Source organism: Nelusetta ayraudi, unplaced genomic scaffold (assembly GCF_046127955.1).
Source record: "Nelusetta ayraudi isolate G7.1 ecotype Tasmania unplaced genomic scaffold, CSIRO-AGI_Nayr_v1 ptg000168l, whole genome shotgun sequence".
Lineage (NCBI taxonomy): Eukaryota > Metazoa > Chordata > Actinopteri > Tetraodontiformes > Monacanthidae > Nelusetta > Nelusetta ayraudi.
This window is the reverse complement of record NW_027466218.1, coordinates 2,036,990-2,053,444: the sequence shown is the minus strand read 5'-3', so window position 1 is coordinate 2,053,444 and position 16,455 is coordinate 2,036,990. Positions and strand designations below refer to the sequence as shown.

Genomic DNA, 16,455 nt, shown 5'->3' with positions numbered 1-16,455 from the left:
CACAACAGTTATAAAAATGCTGACGTGTTCTTTTATCTCAGTGATGAAGATTAGGACGAGTCTTCCTGTCAAACATTGACATTGGTGCTTTGGCCAGAATGTTTTGACATGTGAACAGATGTCAGCCAGCAACAAGTCATCCTTGTTACTTCTTGCGGTGACTCGTCGGCAGGAAAACAACATGAAAATCTTTCAATGGGCTTAAATGACATACTGTTTTTATTTGATGATTCTCCAACAAAACAATGACGGTATGTCTCCAGCTGCACATCACCTTACATCCCCTAATATCACCCCAAAAGCCAACGTGCATTTATTTCTACTCTCCATGATGTAGTAACAGATAACAAAGCTTTTTATAGCAAACAAACATAACAATGGATTTTCTTTTTGTACAATACCGACTTTATGGGCAAATTTATCAGCATTCTCACCAACACAAAAAATTCAGGAGGGACAAAGTGACAAAAAAACACAAAAGAAAGCAAAAGAAAACAGCATTTGGTGGCATAGTGGACACACACTCAGGTCTGCCTGGTATGTGACCATGATTCATACACAGGTGTACACACACGGGAAAACAAGCTAGATTTCATTCAGACTTTTTGTCCGCGGACATTTGTATGGAGAAACATCCCATCATCTTAGATTACAAACGCTCAGCTGAGGCCGTTTCTTCGTGTTCTTTCACAATCATACCTCAGCGAGAACTTGGCTGTCTGAAGGCCTCCAGAGCTTTTCTTCACTTATCTTCCCCCTTAAAAACAAGGCCTGGCTTTCAGTTTAAAACGGAGGCTTTTAAGTTTACAGAACTCTATAACTACAATGTGAGCGCAACACTAGACTAGTTTTGTTGAAAAAACAAAACAAAGATCTGCTGATTCCAGCCACAGATTTATGATTGGTGACAAAATTTTTTTTAAAGCTGTCGTTTTAAATGTTGGCTCATCCCTCTTACAAGTTACAAGTTTTCCAACAAAGAGTTGTACAAAAAGACCTGTGTCACTCTGTGCTGCAACATTAAGCCTAAAGCTACAGATAGCAGCTGATTAATGAGTCTGTCCAAGGCTCAAGTTCAAGAAGTCACAGACGTTGCTTGTCTTCACTTCACAGTTCATTTTTTTGTTCTTTCTTAAAGGTCCCAAATTATACAAATTTCTACCATGAGGAATGCTGCTCTTAGGCCGAGGCAAAACAATAGAAATCTGGTGCCGCTCATTGCTCATGTCCGCTGTATGTTCATTAAGTTTATTCTGCAAACATGTTTCTATTCAACATTTTTTGCATTAGCTCTGTTTGGAAAAAGATTAGAAAACCACCTAAAAAAAAAAAGCATACATATTTTATGAATTAATTTTTTTCTCAAAATATTTCCGTAAAATTTCTAACGCGACGTTCTTCAAAATACCCTTGTAAAGGCTGCAGGAAAACTCAACTCCTTTCCAAACATGTTAGTGTCACTGAACTCTGAACAGAAATGGTGATCGCTGACTTGTAAATATGTGTGTAATCAGAAGTTTCTTTTAAATGGATAATTAATTGTGCAGGATGCTCACAAGAAATTAGGATGAAAAAAAAAAACTATAAAATGGGACCTTTAATTCTTAATACTATCCTAAACTAACATCCTTCTACCTTAAGCATCCTCTTTAACACGCAGTGATGAAGACGTTTCTCAACAAACACAGCAAACTGAGCGAATGAGCTTCCCAACAGTTGAGTCTGATTGTTTAGTAGACACACAATGATTTTTTTTTTTTTTTACTTCTTGATGAGGTGAGGTGGGCCAAAAAAGGGCAGGAAACATCCAAATATCCACATTACTTTGTGCCTTGTTTTTCTTTTGAAGTCTATTTAAATTCCAGTCCAGGAGTGGATCTGCTCTCTGCCTCCTCTTCCTCGTCTTCCTCCTCCTCCTCAGCAGAATCCAGTCTCTGTGAGCTGAAGCCTTCCACTCCTTTGGAACGTTGCATTAAATCCCACAAGGTGACTCTCGACAAGAGTTCATTCAAACGGCGTGAGATTAATCACATGCAACAATTGTTCCGTAGTCTTTAAAACAACGGCGTAAAATCCCTCCCTCGACTCGGCGGTCTGGGCTGTGGCCTGCCGCGGTGAAATAGGGAGACAGTTTCGCACCCTGCGGTGCGCCGTGGCAAAGTGCAACATGTCAGGTGTGTTGTACACCAACAAGGATCAGTCCCATTTCACTGTTCGGTGTCTTGAAAAGGTCTTTGCTCAGAGTGCGTGTGTTTTCTTTTTGCTTTTTATAATCAGCCAATTTGCAACAAAAAAAATTTAAATCTTACTCGGACTCAGTGCAAACGCACTGAAATGGAGTCCAGTATTCCACAGAAAAGAGGGGAGAAAATGGGACATTGCAGTCAATAGATGATGGTAAACGTACACACACGCCCACAGCCAAAAATGTGTCACATTTCAATGCAAACTTGTCGCTGAACTGCATGGTGACTTTGTCCCCGTAAACAAACAGACTTGAAATCTGTTGCAGCGTCCAGTTTTTCACTTAGTTGGTACTACATGGAGAAAAAAAAAAGGAACATTTTCTATATCAGCTGCAGGTCAATGCGTGACTCTCCACAAATGTTAGTTTTAAGTTTGGCCAACAGCAACACCCAGCTGATGTTGGGATTGGTGGCTTTTCTGTTGACTCTCTGCCCTCTTAAAAACACCCAGCGATGCAGAAATCAGAAAAAAAAGACGTGAAGTCGAGCAGTTTTCTCTTGTTTGCTTTCCTCTCAGTGAAAGTCTGTTGAGGCCCTGAGGTTTAAGAGGCAGAGAGAGGGGGGTGGGTCTGGGGGGTGGGGAGGGGTTGTTGGAGACGACACAGGAGAAGGTCCTCACCGTCGAGCAGCGTTAGGTGTCACCGGTGAAGGCGGTCCAAGTGGGTGAAAATGCCATTTTGATTGGAACGCAACTAAAAGACAGAGAAGTGAGGGCGGCAACAGACGGCTGATCAGCTCATTGCAAGCAAAGTCTGAGCCGTTCCAGGAGATTCAAGGGCGTCAGACGGGGAGGACAAGAAGTCGACCAAAGAAACTATTAAGAAAAAAGAAAAAAGAAAAAAAAAAAAAAAAAAAAAAAATCCAAAAGACGTAGAGACGAAGACAAGACAGTTTTCAACAACATGGACCAGCCCAGCGAGGAGCCGGGCCACGTCAACATCAGGGTTCAAGAGACCGCCGCAGAGGTGGTTTGTTTCATCATTTATCAAAAGCTCAGATTTGTAATAGGATCTTTGTGAAATACCTGTGAGGAAGCACAGACTTGTGTTATGGTTCCTCAAAATAGTCGCTCATGATTTAAAGAAAAAATTCAACTATTGATGCCTGAGTGCTGCTGCGTGTTAAAGGTCCCGTATTATGCAAATTTACTCAAGCGACGTTCACAGACAATAACGTGTCTCCAGCCTGTCGAACCCCCCAGAAATGAGAAGAAAAAGTCCATCCTTGCTTGACTTTTCAGGAAGTTTGTGCTAAAACACACAGCTTTGGAAGTGATCATTTGTGATGTCACAAAGGGCAATGGTACATTTCCTAGGTTGGTGGCTCTGCCCTCTGAAACAGCCTTCTTTCCCCTTGCCCTTTCCAAATGTGTGCAAGATACAGCTATTTTTTGTAGGAGGCCGTAAACAGAGGGCTAAAATATATTTGAATAGCGCAAGGCTGCTCCACTTAAGTTGAGAGTTTAAGAACAAATCTGAATGTGGCTATAATACGGGACCTTTAATGTCATTTTAACAAGACGGCAGCCGACAAGATCTTGGTTAAAAGAGCAAATAACTCGTATCAGTTTGATAATATAATGGGCCAGTTTAAACTATCGGGTTTTTGTTTTTGAGATAAAAGCCTGTTTCAGCCAGAGGTCTGGTTTGCCGGGTGAAACTGTCACACTAATTCTAATGGAGCCTTGTTTTTTCTCATCATGGGTCAGCACTTTACAAGGTTCATCATACACCGACCCACAATGTAGTACCATTCCTTTAAAGAAAAAAAAATGGTACGGCAGATCCTTAAAGCTCCCTTGTTGGTAACGTTTAAAAACCATGAGAAAAAAATGACATAGAAACAATCTGTCGCTCTAAAACCGTGCTGGAATAATGTTCACTCCTTAAACTCTGCCAAGACTCGGACACCAGATGGAGTGTCGGCTGTAATTAAGGCAAACGGTGGAAATACCAACGACTGGCTGTCAGTGAATAAACAGCAGCAGCAGCAGCAGGAGCAGGAACACAATGAAGTGACAGACCTACATGACCACATGTAAGAACTATTACTTTACCAGTCATTTGTATTTATTTAATAAATGATGAAACTTTTTGGCAGTAGGCACTTGACCCTACTGTATGTGTAAAAACACACACACACACACACACACACACACACACACACACACACACACACACACACACACACACACACACACATACACACATACACACACACACACACACAAGACTGTGATGGAACATGTGAAGAGGAGGGAGGAGGAGGAGGAGGAGAAGGAGAAGAAGGTTTGCAGGTGGGTTCAGACGATGGTATCCAGGGAGAAGTCGTCCGGACCATCACGAGTCTTCGTTGCCAGAGTCGTCCTGGTTGTCGTAACACCTGGTGGAGGTGCTGCCCTCCTCCATGCCGCTGATGGCTCCGGCCTCGCCCACCGACTCCATCTCGCTCTCCTCGTCCTCCTCGTCCTCCTCTTCCATGTCGTCGTCGTACAGGTCGTCGTAGAGGAGGTCCGAACTGCTGTCCTGGGAGGGGACCCGGGTCTGGACGCAGTACTCAGCCAACGTGGTGGGCACCTTGACGCCGTCGCGCTCGGCCTCCGCCGCTGTTGACGTCACCTGCTTCCTGCGATGCACAAAAACGTGAGAAAGAAAAAGGTCAGTGAGTCTCATCTTCTTATTATTTTTTTTAGTGGACTGACATCACGCATTACCTGATGATCTCTGCGTACTCCTTGTCTTTGCCTTTGCTGTCTCTCCACTTGCGGAACATGACGGACGCGTCCACGTTGGCCGGGGAGAAGGTGTTGGGCTCGTTGAGCAGAGAGATCACGCTGAGCAGGATCGTCCTGATGGCCGAGACACAGCAGCACAGACGGGAAGTGAGGACATGCGGCGGTTCAGACGCACAAAGCTGCCGTCAGCTTGATTTGTAATCTATTTTTTTAAATTTTAGCCTCACGGTTCAAAAACAGCAGCTTCAGTGAAAACAACTCTTGGCAGCTCTGATTTTCACAGTCACTGCTGCAGAATTCAAATCGTAACAAAACAAACACATAGAAAATGCTTGCAGCAGTTTTCAGAAATACCATCTAAAGTGTGACTGTCTGGATTTGTATTAATGTGTATTTTAGTCAAACCTTAACTCCAAGTTAAAGACTCATACTTTGTAGGGTGTGCACAGTTATATAACAGGAAAAAATGTTTTGAAAATAGAAAGTTTTAAGAATTTAGCAATGCATTTGTTTTAAGAATAGGAAAATAAAAGGTTCGGAACAAATGTCTGCAGGAGCAGTTAATGTGAGGGAAACCAAGGTGATGAAAAGGTGTCTATTTTGGTGAAGGTGGGGTTTGTAGTGCAGTGCTCACCTGACGTTCTGGGTGGGGTTCCACCTCTCAGAGGGCAGCTCTCCGCTCTGAGGGTCATCCACGGGAGGGTGTAGGATGGAGATGCACACGTCTCCATTCTAGAGAGAAAGAGGGAAAACAGTACTGTAAAATAATATCCCCATAAACACAAGGAAATGGCTTAACATAAAGCTAAAATGTGTAAAGCAGCAGTGAAATGTCAGAGGAATCACAAAGAAACATGCAAAGATGACAAAAGTGGCGAGTGACTTTTAGCCTGGTTTACCTCGTAGATGTTGGGGTGCCACATCTTGGTGAGGAAGCGGAAGGTTGGTGGGGAGTACGGGTAGTCGACGGGAAACGTAATGTGAGCCTGAGGTGGAAAGAAACAGGAGGTGTGTCTAACTGTTAGCTGAAAGGATTTGTGCTGCAAAGGTAAGACATTCTACGGGGGCGCCAGTGTTCTTTGATGTGTGCAACTTCTTCTGGAACCTCCTTGAAATTCAGTGACCACCTCCTCCCAACCTGAATCTAAGCAAACCACTTTCTTTATCCCTCAAATAGCTAACCAGCAGTAGGGAACTCAAATTGCAAACCAAATTTTTCCTCTGCAAATTTAATTCCCACTGAAATAACTCAGTTCTTCACTGGGAAGTGATTTGCTATTTTCTATATCACTTTTTTTTCCACAGTGTTCTGCTATATTTTATCCTTTTGTGAAGCACTTTAAGTTTTCTCTACGAGTATGTTTGTTGAAATGCGAAATAAATTTAAAGAAAAGGAGGTTTTAAGTTTGTCTTACTGTCCCAGGTGAAAAGTTTGGAAGTTTGTCTTAGTTTATCAGAGTGTTTTGTCATACCAGCTCAGTGGCCTCAGTAGCGAGTCCACCCTGAGACCAGGTGGTCATGGTTTCGATCCACTGCTGGAAAGACAAAAAAGGTACCTATTGCCTCCCTGCTTGGCACTCAGTATTTAAGCTTGACCCGATGAGGTTAGATCATCCAATGATTCCCAAGCGCTGCACCGCTGCTGCTGCTCCCAGAGGGGATGAGTCAAATGCAAAGGACAAATTCAATAACCTCCATGATGAGAAATTCAGTAGCACTTTTACTTAACTGTTATACCTCAGATATGACCGTCATTACTCCACAACAAATAGAGTAACTTTACATTTTACCTTTGGAATGGCCAAGGCAGACACAGATGTCGTTAGGCATTGGTTTGAGTTTAAATGCCACTTTCTATCTGTTTGAAGACTGACATTGGAAAAATCACCCCGTTCCTCGTTGACTGTGATATTTGCTTGCAAACTTGATTTGTCAATCCCCCCCTCCCCAAAGAGACAGAGTGTCATCTAATAGATTGAAGCATTGCTAAATAAAAGGGAGAAAAATTATTTCGGCAAACTTGTAGTCCATGGTAATATACACACTGTTGTTCTGACTTTGCAGCAGATAGCAGAAGCCGGTCACTGTGACGGCAGAGCGAAATATAATCAGCACTGACGGCACCAAGAATGGAAGACAGCAACGCCTGCTAGTATCATTGAAATGTCCTGGAGGGCTGCGGTGTCGTCTGCCTCACCCAGACTTTCACACACGCACTCCCTCTGCTCATTTACAGGGGTATTTGCCTTAATAAGTAACAAGAAGGAGGGGAGGGTGAGTCTCACCGTGGCCCCCTCTCTGCTGCTTTTCCTCTGTGCTGTCATGCCATTTATATCGGTACCGTAGCTAAAAATAGCAACCTGAGGCACAACTATTATACAGGGACAAGGAGAGCAGAGGGACCAGGGGAACGGACTAAATAAAAAAATAAAAAAATTACTAGGCATTTTCTAAAACAAACACTTGATGGTCCAATGTGTAACATTTAATGGGACCGATTGACAATAGAACATACATGTGTTATTTTGTTCGATAAAGTCACTAACAATGATCACTGTGTTTTCATTTGACACACAGGAATTAACCTTAATGTAAATTATTTACCATGATTACTTTACTATAATTTAATATTACAATTATTTTATGGTTTTAGTGCTGAACTATGAAATTTCTCCAAATCAAAACTGAATTTTGAACAGTTTTGACTATGATGCTTCAGTCACACCAAGGCCTCCAGCAATTTTTTTTCCTACCTTAAAGTAGCCTCCCTCATACAAGGTGTTTGGCGGGCCGAAGATTGCCACTTCCCAGTTGTAGAGGTCAGTCTCCTCCACCAGTGTGATGCGGAAGCCCTCCACCGGCTGCTCCTGCAGGGACTTCAGCTCCATCATCAGGGCCTTCTGGGAACTAGGGGTTGCCTGGTGGGCCATGTTAAATCCCACTTCTACAGAAGGGAAAATGCAGGAAGAGGTTGTAACGTTAAAAAAAAAAAAAAAAAAAAAAAAAAATACAGGAACTAAGACTTCGTGTTGGTGTTCAGCATAAAATTTACATTTTTTTTCTACATGCACGTTTAGACTCACACTGACTAAGGACACAAGTCCTCGTTAACGCACATGTGATAAAAGTAGCAAGCAGCAAACTGGATTGAAGTCACCAAAAACAAAAACAAAACAAAACTGAAAGATTAAAGAATTCATACACAAACGGAATGTGTGGCCTCCCAAGCTAGCTAGGTCACTGGTGTAGTTCACAGGCTCTGCATCTGTAGAGACAAAGTCAATACAAAGTGTTTACCTCTCTGTCCGCTCTGTAATGTGTATTCGTGTCGTTGCAGCTGACTAGTGGAGGGTATCAAATAGAAATCACTGGTTGCCCATGCTAGCCTGGCTATGTCTCGTCAAAGAGACAGTGGCAGTGGAGCTGCTGGCTTTGCTGCTAAAAGCCTATGACTGGTCCTCGTGTTGTGTTTCCGAAATTCTTTTGTGTTGACAGTTGACATGAAGCTAGGTATCAGCGAACGTGTCGCCGTCCCCCGTGCATCATTCTCGGGGGGCTCAGACGAGGACCCTCGGTGTCCCTGACATCGTTCGGCGCCGCTTGCGCGCTTCGGCTCGGACTGGTGTTCAGCTGATCCCTCCCTGGCTCTTCTGTTTGTTTATCTGCTTCCCTGACAGTGTTAACTTCTCCACACGTCAGCTAAAAAAAACACCCCTACCGAACAACTTGGTCCACAAAAAGAACAGCTTTCCTACCCTCCGCCGTCTCCTCCTCACAGTGGCAGTGTAAGTGGCCAATTAACTCGAGTTTTCGGCCGCGAAAAGCACACGGTTAGCGAGAGGTTTACGCTCGCAAATTTACAGTTGGTTTCATCGATCTTTATTTTCCTCCCATCGGCGCTTCCGGCTATCACTGCGCGTGCCTGCGAAACGTAAGGGCACGTACGGCGACGAACCTGAGCGTGACGTGCGCGCTCTCGCGCCGAGTTAAAAATAGACGAATAACTCGTGTCCGACGAAAGAGTTGAGTGCAGCTGTACACGGTGCGAATTTTGATGCCTATTAATTCCTGTGTTTTCGAGAAAGTATGGAAAACCATCTGTGCCACCGTCAAAACTTTCCAAAGTTGAGTGTTATGAGTATCTAAAAAAAAAAGAGACTATTTCTTTTGTAGTTACAAAACCGCAGCGTCCTACCTGTCGCGCTGAACTACTTAGTTGAACTGTTTTAGAATTGACAGCGAAATAAAATCTTGTCTAAACAAAGGTTGGATAACACCACATCTGAAAAGGATAAACGTTCGCAAAAACAAATTGTGAGCAGGTTTCGATTTTTTACGTCACGTGACCGAGTGACGTCAGACAGGAACCACTGAAAGCGAGTTTTACGAATCAAGATGGCGTCCTACGCAAAAGCAGGAAAGAGATGTCATAAATAAAACTATTTCGGATAATAGTTCCATTTAGACAAAAAATCTCGACGAGACGTCGTCTGGAATTCGAGAGAGAAAGACGGAGCAGATACAGGTGAGATGGACGTGTCTTTGAATGTGAGAGCAGTATTTGTTGAGGGGCGGTGGCAGAAGAGCCAGCGGTCTCTCACCAGCCACATATCGTTACACCCAGGCCACTGGCAAAGCTAACCAATAGTATTAGCATGTGGCTTTCACCACTAAAACGACTCAGCGTTGTTGTTTGTTTGTTTGTTTTTACACCCATTAATAATTAAATCTACCATAATATCCCGCTAGAGTAAACCAACACGATACTGCCACTGTTTGTTCGCTGAGTTTGGAGTGACCAATGACGATTATAGCTTAGCTTGTTGCTAATTAGCGCGATCGTAATTGAACAATGTTCACCAATAATCACAATGAGGGAGGGCGTCTGCTTGCTCACCTTATGCCGAGCCCGATTTACAACTGAGAACATTGAGTCCTTTACGTCACCGTACCCAAAATTCCATCGAACTCCAGGTGGTTGTGACTTTTTTTTGTCTAAGTTAGAAACACTAACGTTAGACTCTCAATTGGCTAAGCTAAACTAACTTAGCCAGTTGTGCTTTAATGTGATCAGATCAAACTTGATCTGAGCAGACGCCACACTTGATCCCAGATAAAAGGCCTCAAAAGCCTTTGGTGTGAGTTTCACGGATTTAGTTGATACGACCCCTCTAACTTAATAGCTTGCTACTCACTACGTAATGTATATAACTTACGAGCCATCACAAACTTGCAAACACTAAGATGCTTCTTACCAGTTACTTTACTCTCGATTCTCCTCTTCTGACTAATTCATTAGGTCACTTTATCATTTCTAGTTCACGTGCTGGGAAAAAAATACGTATATACATGTTAGATAAACTATTTGATTATGATCTATAAGTTATTTTATGACCTATTTTTCTAGCTTGACCTAATTACATTTTTTTTTTAGTGTTAATACTTAACAACTTAAGTACCTCCCTCCTGATTACATGACACTGCTTAACTAAAACTACACTGACAACCTAAGTAACAGATTGTTTTGACTGATTAACTTTAACTTCAGTCCAGGTACACATTTCTTATTGGTGTTATACGTATTGGTATCTATCAGGTACCAGCCATCTCTATCAGTTAGAAATCTTGACGCATTACAGATGTCACAACTTAATGACTACCCAGCAAGCCAAGCGTTGAGAGCCGTGCTTTTGGCCACTGTCACAGACATTATGAAAGTCCTTGATCCCTTTTCCCTAATTTGATCCAGACTGGGAAATGTTAAGCACAAATATCTCAGACTACGACGGTGCAAGGGTCGAAGTTCTTTTTTTCTTCAGAGAACAGAGGCCTCAGTGTTTGGATAATGTCAGGCATTTTGTCATGGCATGACAAAGTGGCTTCAGATGCTGTGCAATGGTATGGACACAGCTAATGTGAATAGAAATTTTGAATTGATGCAACAGTTTGTACTTTCACACCATACGCACTTTGTGCTCTTGTACTTTGATTAAATCTTTAAATTATTTTTAGAGACTTACTGTCATGAATGAAGAAAAAGTAATTAAAAGGCATTTTCGCATGTACGGTATTCATTTTGTAACTTTAGTCTAGCGCTTGCCTTTAAATAATCAAATCAATATTGTGTGCATTAAATGGTATAAAACGTTGGTTAGTATTCTCTAACTGCATGGCTGATATATTTATGTCTGTCCTCAGAAACTCTAAATGGCTGCGAGGAAGTCTGGATCAGATGCATACAACAATGGTTTGTTCAAACGCTTTTCCGTTCTTCCTTGCTCCGCCCTTAAACAATAGTGCTAGTTCTCTATGCCAGGTTTAGGATCTGCTTGTGCTTGATATTTCAGTGAATTTGAAATTGACTGTCTTTTCTTGTGTATAGGACCCATGAGTTACCTCGATGATGTTCCCTTCAAGATCAATGACAAATTTCGCTGTCCAGCAAAAGTGGGGCTGCCAGTTGGATTCTGTCCACCAGATAGCGTCTCACTGCTGTTGGACGCAGAGGTTCGTAATATACGACAAATTCACTTTATCCAAAGTCACTAAAGAGATTTCTTTGGACCGTCAGTGACCACCACCAAGACAATTGAAAAAAAAAACGTCTTTGCCTCTTTCGCTACTCAACTTTTCAATGGGTGTGCTAAAAGACACAATTCCAAATAGTTCCCCTTTGTGACATCGCAAATTATGGCCATTATTATCCTCCCAGGTTATTGACAAACCCCCTAGTCAGGTTTGGATTTTTCCCGTGGAGATCAACTTGTGCCCCTCTAAATGTAGATGGTGCAACAAAGAATTGGTTCTAGCAGGAGACTAAGAGCCTGTGTTGGATGTTGTTTTTTGGCTGTTTAGTTTTTGAGTAGTCTTGTTTTACTTCTGCACTGGACTCAGCGATTAAAGAGAGAAGATCTGAAAAGATATTTGTAGAAAGTCGGACCTTTAAGTAGTTAACTTGTAGTTTGGACTGTGCATTTGCTTATGTCAACTGACTTGAACATGTTTCTGCTGTTCTTCATTTAGCTCAGGCTTGAGAACTAAATGTAGTAGAACTAAGATAATATGACAACAAATAGTTTTTATGCTAAATTTGTGTGAAATATCCAATGTCGGTGATCTGTTTGAACCTTTTGTAGGTTTTATGTCCATGTGAGGCTGGTACTGTTGTTCAGCAAACCTGAAAGAGCAAAAATGTATATTAGTTACTTTCTAAAATGTATGTTTTCAGATACATTACACTGTCATTTTTTTCTGTTAACCTTCAGACTTCCTTTGCCTGTTACCAAATGTTGTCCTGTTCTGTGGTCTCAACAGTACGACTTTTCCTTGGAGAAACGTAGTGTGCGCTGGGGACTCGATCTGGCCGAGGCAAAGGCAGCAGAAGCCAGAGCCAAAGAGGCAGCGGACAAGCAGGAGGCGGAGGATAGGGAGCGTCTGGCACAGGCCCAGGACATTGATGGTAAGAAACGCCCGTCGGTTCCAGATGACCAGGATCTCCTGCCACCGGCGCTAAACCCCGTCCTGGCAGGACTGAGCCATAACGCCATCCTCACTCCACTGCCTGCACCCAGCCTGGGCCCCAGGATGACCCAGCCGAGCACTCCTCAGCAGCACAGCCTCAACCTGGCCGACTTTGAGCGAGAAGAGGACCCCTTTGACAAGCTGGAGCTCAAAACGTTGGATGATAAGGAGGAGCTCCGGAGCATTCTCCAGAGCCAGACTCAACCTCTACCTCCTCCTTCCACATCCCCGCCAGAGGTCTCACAGAGAGCCTCGGGCTCACGGGACAACAGCCCCTCGCCACCCAGCACCAACACCACCAGCCTCACAGCCAAACCCGGCTCCGCCCACAAACCCAACGGGTTGGTGGCCCTGCTGGACATGAACAGTCTGGGTCGAGTGGGCTACGAGACGGACGAGCGCCCTTGCAACATCCGCTCCCTCACGTTCCCAAAGCTGTCAGATTCCAGCGAGCCGGGGCTCACGAGATACAGCCAACTCCACGCACCCGTACCCGCCCCCCGACAGAGCCTTCCCAACGGCAGCCCCACAGTTATAGCCAAGAGCCAAATTGTCATTGCCCCCGAGCCACCCTGCAATACCAAGAGTGGTGCACCGAAACTGGTGAGCTCAATGTCGCGCCCTGATTTCTACAAAGCCGGTCTTTATTTTGTTGTGCGTGATCGGAAGAAAGAAACTAAACACGCACTCTCGTTTTCACACCAGGTGGGCACAGGGTCAGGATCGACTGGACTGCCCTGCGGCGGCGCGCTGCTCAGCATGACTCCCAGCGAGCGTCAGTGCGTGGAGACCCTGGTCGGCATGGGCTACTCTTACGAAGGCGTCCTCCGCGCCATGCAACGGCAAGGGCAGAATGTCGAGCAGGTGCGGCCCCCCTCTTGTTACACAGCACAGAAGCCTGGATTTCTAGTTTACCCGCCGCCCAACATATGATCCATTGTTTGTGTGAAGGTGGCTGTGTGTATTTGCAATCCCACATTGAAATAAATGAATTGCAGCACACTGTATGTTGTCTTCAGAATTCTGGCAATGGATAAGTGTCCTAACTCTTGTCACTGCTGGGTCATTGGAGCCATTGCGAACATGGGACACACGACAACAAACTGTTAAATTAAATTTATGTGCAACATTGAATGTCAGTCATCTGTTTTTAATGATGAATTAGCATTGGCCATCACGCTTTTCAAAAGTATAAATACATGCAGCATACAGTACAGTAGCTGGAGCGTGAAACAAAAAACCCACACACAAGTAATTTTTTTTTTTTTCACCTTTGAATATTTCTTTCCATTTACAAACGGAAACAAACATGTTGTGTCCACAGCGGAAGAAAAATAAACATGTTCTTGCTTGTCCAAGGTTTTGGACTATCTGTTTGTCCACGGACGTCTGTGTGAGCGAGGCTTTGATGCCATTGCGGTGGAGGAATGTTTGGAGATGTACCAGTGCTCTGAGGAAAAGGTTTGTACCGTTTGTGTCGTTGCAGTGTAAGAACTCGCAAACCAGTGACAAAACAATATCTGACATCTGGTCTTTAGCCTGATTTTTCTTTCTTTCTTTTTTTACTCTCTCCAGGCCGTACAGTTCCTAGAGCTCATGTCCAGATTTGGTGAAATGGGATTTCAGCGAGACGCCATCAAAGAGGTGCTGCTGGTCCACAACAATGATCAAGACAAGGCTCTAGAGGACCTAATGGCTCGAGCCGCAGCCAGTTGAGCCCAGAAGTCTGTCAACCCCCAGAAACCGCTCCAGCCCGAGGGCCTCGTGTCCCCCCACTACCACCACCACCACCTAGCCGCAGCCCCTTTCCTTCTGCCTATCCTCTCGCACCACACTCTGCCCTTCCTCGCCTCTGCAGTGAAAGGGACAGCTGAGAGACCGTTGTATTTCTCTTTGTGCTGAACAAAAATGTTGTTTCCTGGCACTTCTTTACAAATGTCTGCCCAAAGTTGATATGGTTCGTGTGAAACCATACCTTCTGGTGGTGTTTTGGGGTGTTTTTGTTTTGTTTTGTTTTTTTTTTTACGCCCCCCGAATAAAGGAGGCTAGTGTCCGGGGCATTCTTGGAATGGGGCGGGGGGAGTGGAAAGGCTGAAATGGAGAAAGAAGAAACTGAAATATTTGGGCTAAAGCTGCTTTGATGCGCTTCTGACTGGCTTCCACGCAGGAGTGTTTATCTGACCGCAGGTAACACTGCAAGGCCACAGAGGGATTCGCTTGAACTCCTGAAACTTCCGAGCGCCTGCGCTGCCATCATCTTCCGCCGGTCATACGGGGCGTGCCAGGGACTCTCTGGTGGCCCCTGCTCTCGCTGAACCAGACAGCGCTGGAAAGAAAACCAAGGCCTTGCTGCCAGCCAGATAACTGACTCGCAAGAAGTGCTCTGGTGCAGCGCACCTAGTTCTCTTTTAGTTCACTCATCATGTATGTTGTTGCTCCTGGTCATTTGGGCACTTTTTTTTTAATTTGTTAATTTTAGGATTTCACTTCTTTGCTTTCTGTTTTAGGAACTGCATTATTATAATTGGCATAGAGGAGATACTACTTCTCTACTGTGCGCTAAGCCACATGCTGGAGTGGCCTACTAAAGGAACCGGGAGCAACATTTAAACTTTTCTCTGTAGAAAAATTGATTGGAAATGTCCCGAAATCCACTGGCACTGATGTGTCACATATTGCACACAATTCATAATGATTAACTTAATTGCTTAGTACACTGACACTTTGACTTAGACGATAAAAGGTAGGCAGGATGATTTGAGGTGTTTCTAACCTGGAATTGTCTTTGCAGACGGGAGAAGGTTGAGTGGTTTGAAAGAAGCTAAATGTGAGTGATGGGCTGGGTTTTTTTTTGTTTTGTTTTGTTTTTTGCAGCCACTTCACAGTGCAATAGAGACATTTCAGAGTTAGACTGTTGACTGGCACTTTGAGCCGTGACTAAATTGTTGGGAGACGTGGGTCATTTTTGAGCCTTGCAGGAAACTTCAGAGTAATGGCTGTTTATTGTCTCTTTGATTTCATATCACAAAAATCTAATCAAACATTTGGTTGACTTTTTTTCCACTCTGTCCTCGTCTTAATTATTCATTTACTTTAATCCTCGGTCTGTTCGTATTGTAGCCGTCATTAACGGCATGTAAAATACACTCGGAACAAGTCGACCATTTTTCCATATTTGTTTTTCACATAATTGCTTCAAAAAGTCCTCTCAGATCATTTATTCTCCTGTGTGTGGTAATGGACCTTATCATTTTTATGCAACACATTTCTGCTCAGTTAGCAAAAGTGGCAATTCTGAATTCTTGGTCCTGGTTTTGCTGTGCCGTATTTGAAGCCAGGGAGTTGGTCAGGGCTTTCAGAGACACAAAAATAAGTGGCAGAACCTGAAATTTGCTTTCGGCAAGGTCCACCTCTTTGTCCCAATATTCCAAAAACGAAGTTAAATTATACATTTCTTAACATGAATCATTGTATTAATTTAAAACGTATCGTTTTTATTCATTTGATGGCACTGCCTGTTGCAGAAATAGCGCACCTGTGATCTTTCACGTTCAGCCTTTTATTTTTATTCCAACTGCCATTTTACCGGACAGTATCATCGACTCAGCCTCCTTGCTTTACTGTGATAAACATGGTCGATGTTGTCATGTTGTCCAACTGGATAGTTTGTGGTTTTCCTACATGCACAAAACACGTTAGTGTCCAAACAATTGGGAGCTTGAATTAAACATACCAAATTAAACAAGTTATGGGCCTCAACGATTCCATTGATTTTTGGTTCAAATGATCAGGATCCGGTTTGTGAAATTCATCAAAAGTTCTGGTTCATGTTTTTCAGTTGCCCTGTGAGTCTTTCATTATGGGATGTCAATTGTTCTGATTAAAGTTGGAAATTATAATTTGTTTAATAAAATCTGTGAGGTGAGTCTTCTTTCCCATACTGCTTAACTGGCA

The 16,455-nt window shown here is 43.5% G+C and overlaps 2 protein-coding genes across 9 annotated transcripts; one reads left to right on the top strand and one right to left on the bottom strand.

The window, feature by feature from the left end:
* Nucleotides 1-196: 196 nt before the first annotated feature.
* Nucleotides 197-10,014, bottom strand: ube2r2 (ubiquitin-conjugating enzyme E2R 2). 7 transcript variants are annotated; one of them, XM_076014359.1, is made up of 8 exons: nt 9,878-10,014; nt 8,183-8,245; nt 7,734-7,924; nt 6,453-6,515; nt 5,880-5,966; nt 5,615-5,712; nt 4,960-5,094; nt 197-4,871 (listed from the first exon to the last, which is right to left on the bottom strand). In XM_076014359.1, exons 3-8 carry the CDS (start codon nt 7,908-7,910, stop codon nt 4,586-4,588), a joined length of 846 nt encoding a protein of 281 aa, XP_075870474.1. In that variant the 5' UTR covers nt 7,911-7,924; nt 8,183-8,245; nt 9,878-10,014; the 3' UTR covers nt 197-4,585. The 7 variants fall into 7 exon arrangements, with proteins under 7 accessions (XP_075870474.1, XP_075870475.1, XP_075870472.1 ...); XM_076014360.1 differs by lacking the exon at nt 9,878-10,014 and adding an exon at nt 8,699-8,906; XM_076014357.1 differs by lacking the exon at nt 9,878-10,014 and adding an exon at nt 8,736-8,906.
* On the top strand, nt 9,229-16,426 carry ubap1 (ubiquitin associated protein 1). 2 transcript variants are annotated; one of them, XM_076014355.1, is made up of 7 exons: nt 9,229-9,505; nt 11,179-11,227; nt 11,363-11,487; nt 12,295-13,104; nt 13,207-13,365; nt 13,861-13,962; nt 14,077-16,426. In XM_076014355.1, the coding sequence occupies exons 2-7, from the start codon at nt 11,188-11,190 to the stop codon at nt 14,215-14,217; spliced, it is 1,377 nt and encodes a 458-aa protein (XP_075870470.1). In that variant the 5' UTR covers nt 9,229-9,505; nt 11,179-11,187; the 3' UTR covers nt 14,218-16,426. The 2 variants fall into 2 exon arrangements, with proteins under 2 accessions (XP_075870470.1, XP_075870471.1); XM_076014356.1 differs by lacking the exon at nt 9,229-9,505 and adding an exon at nt 10,186-10,878.
* Nucleotides 16,427-16,455: the final 29 nt, after the last annotated feature.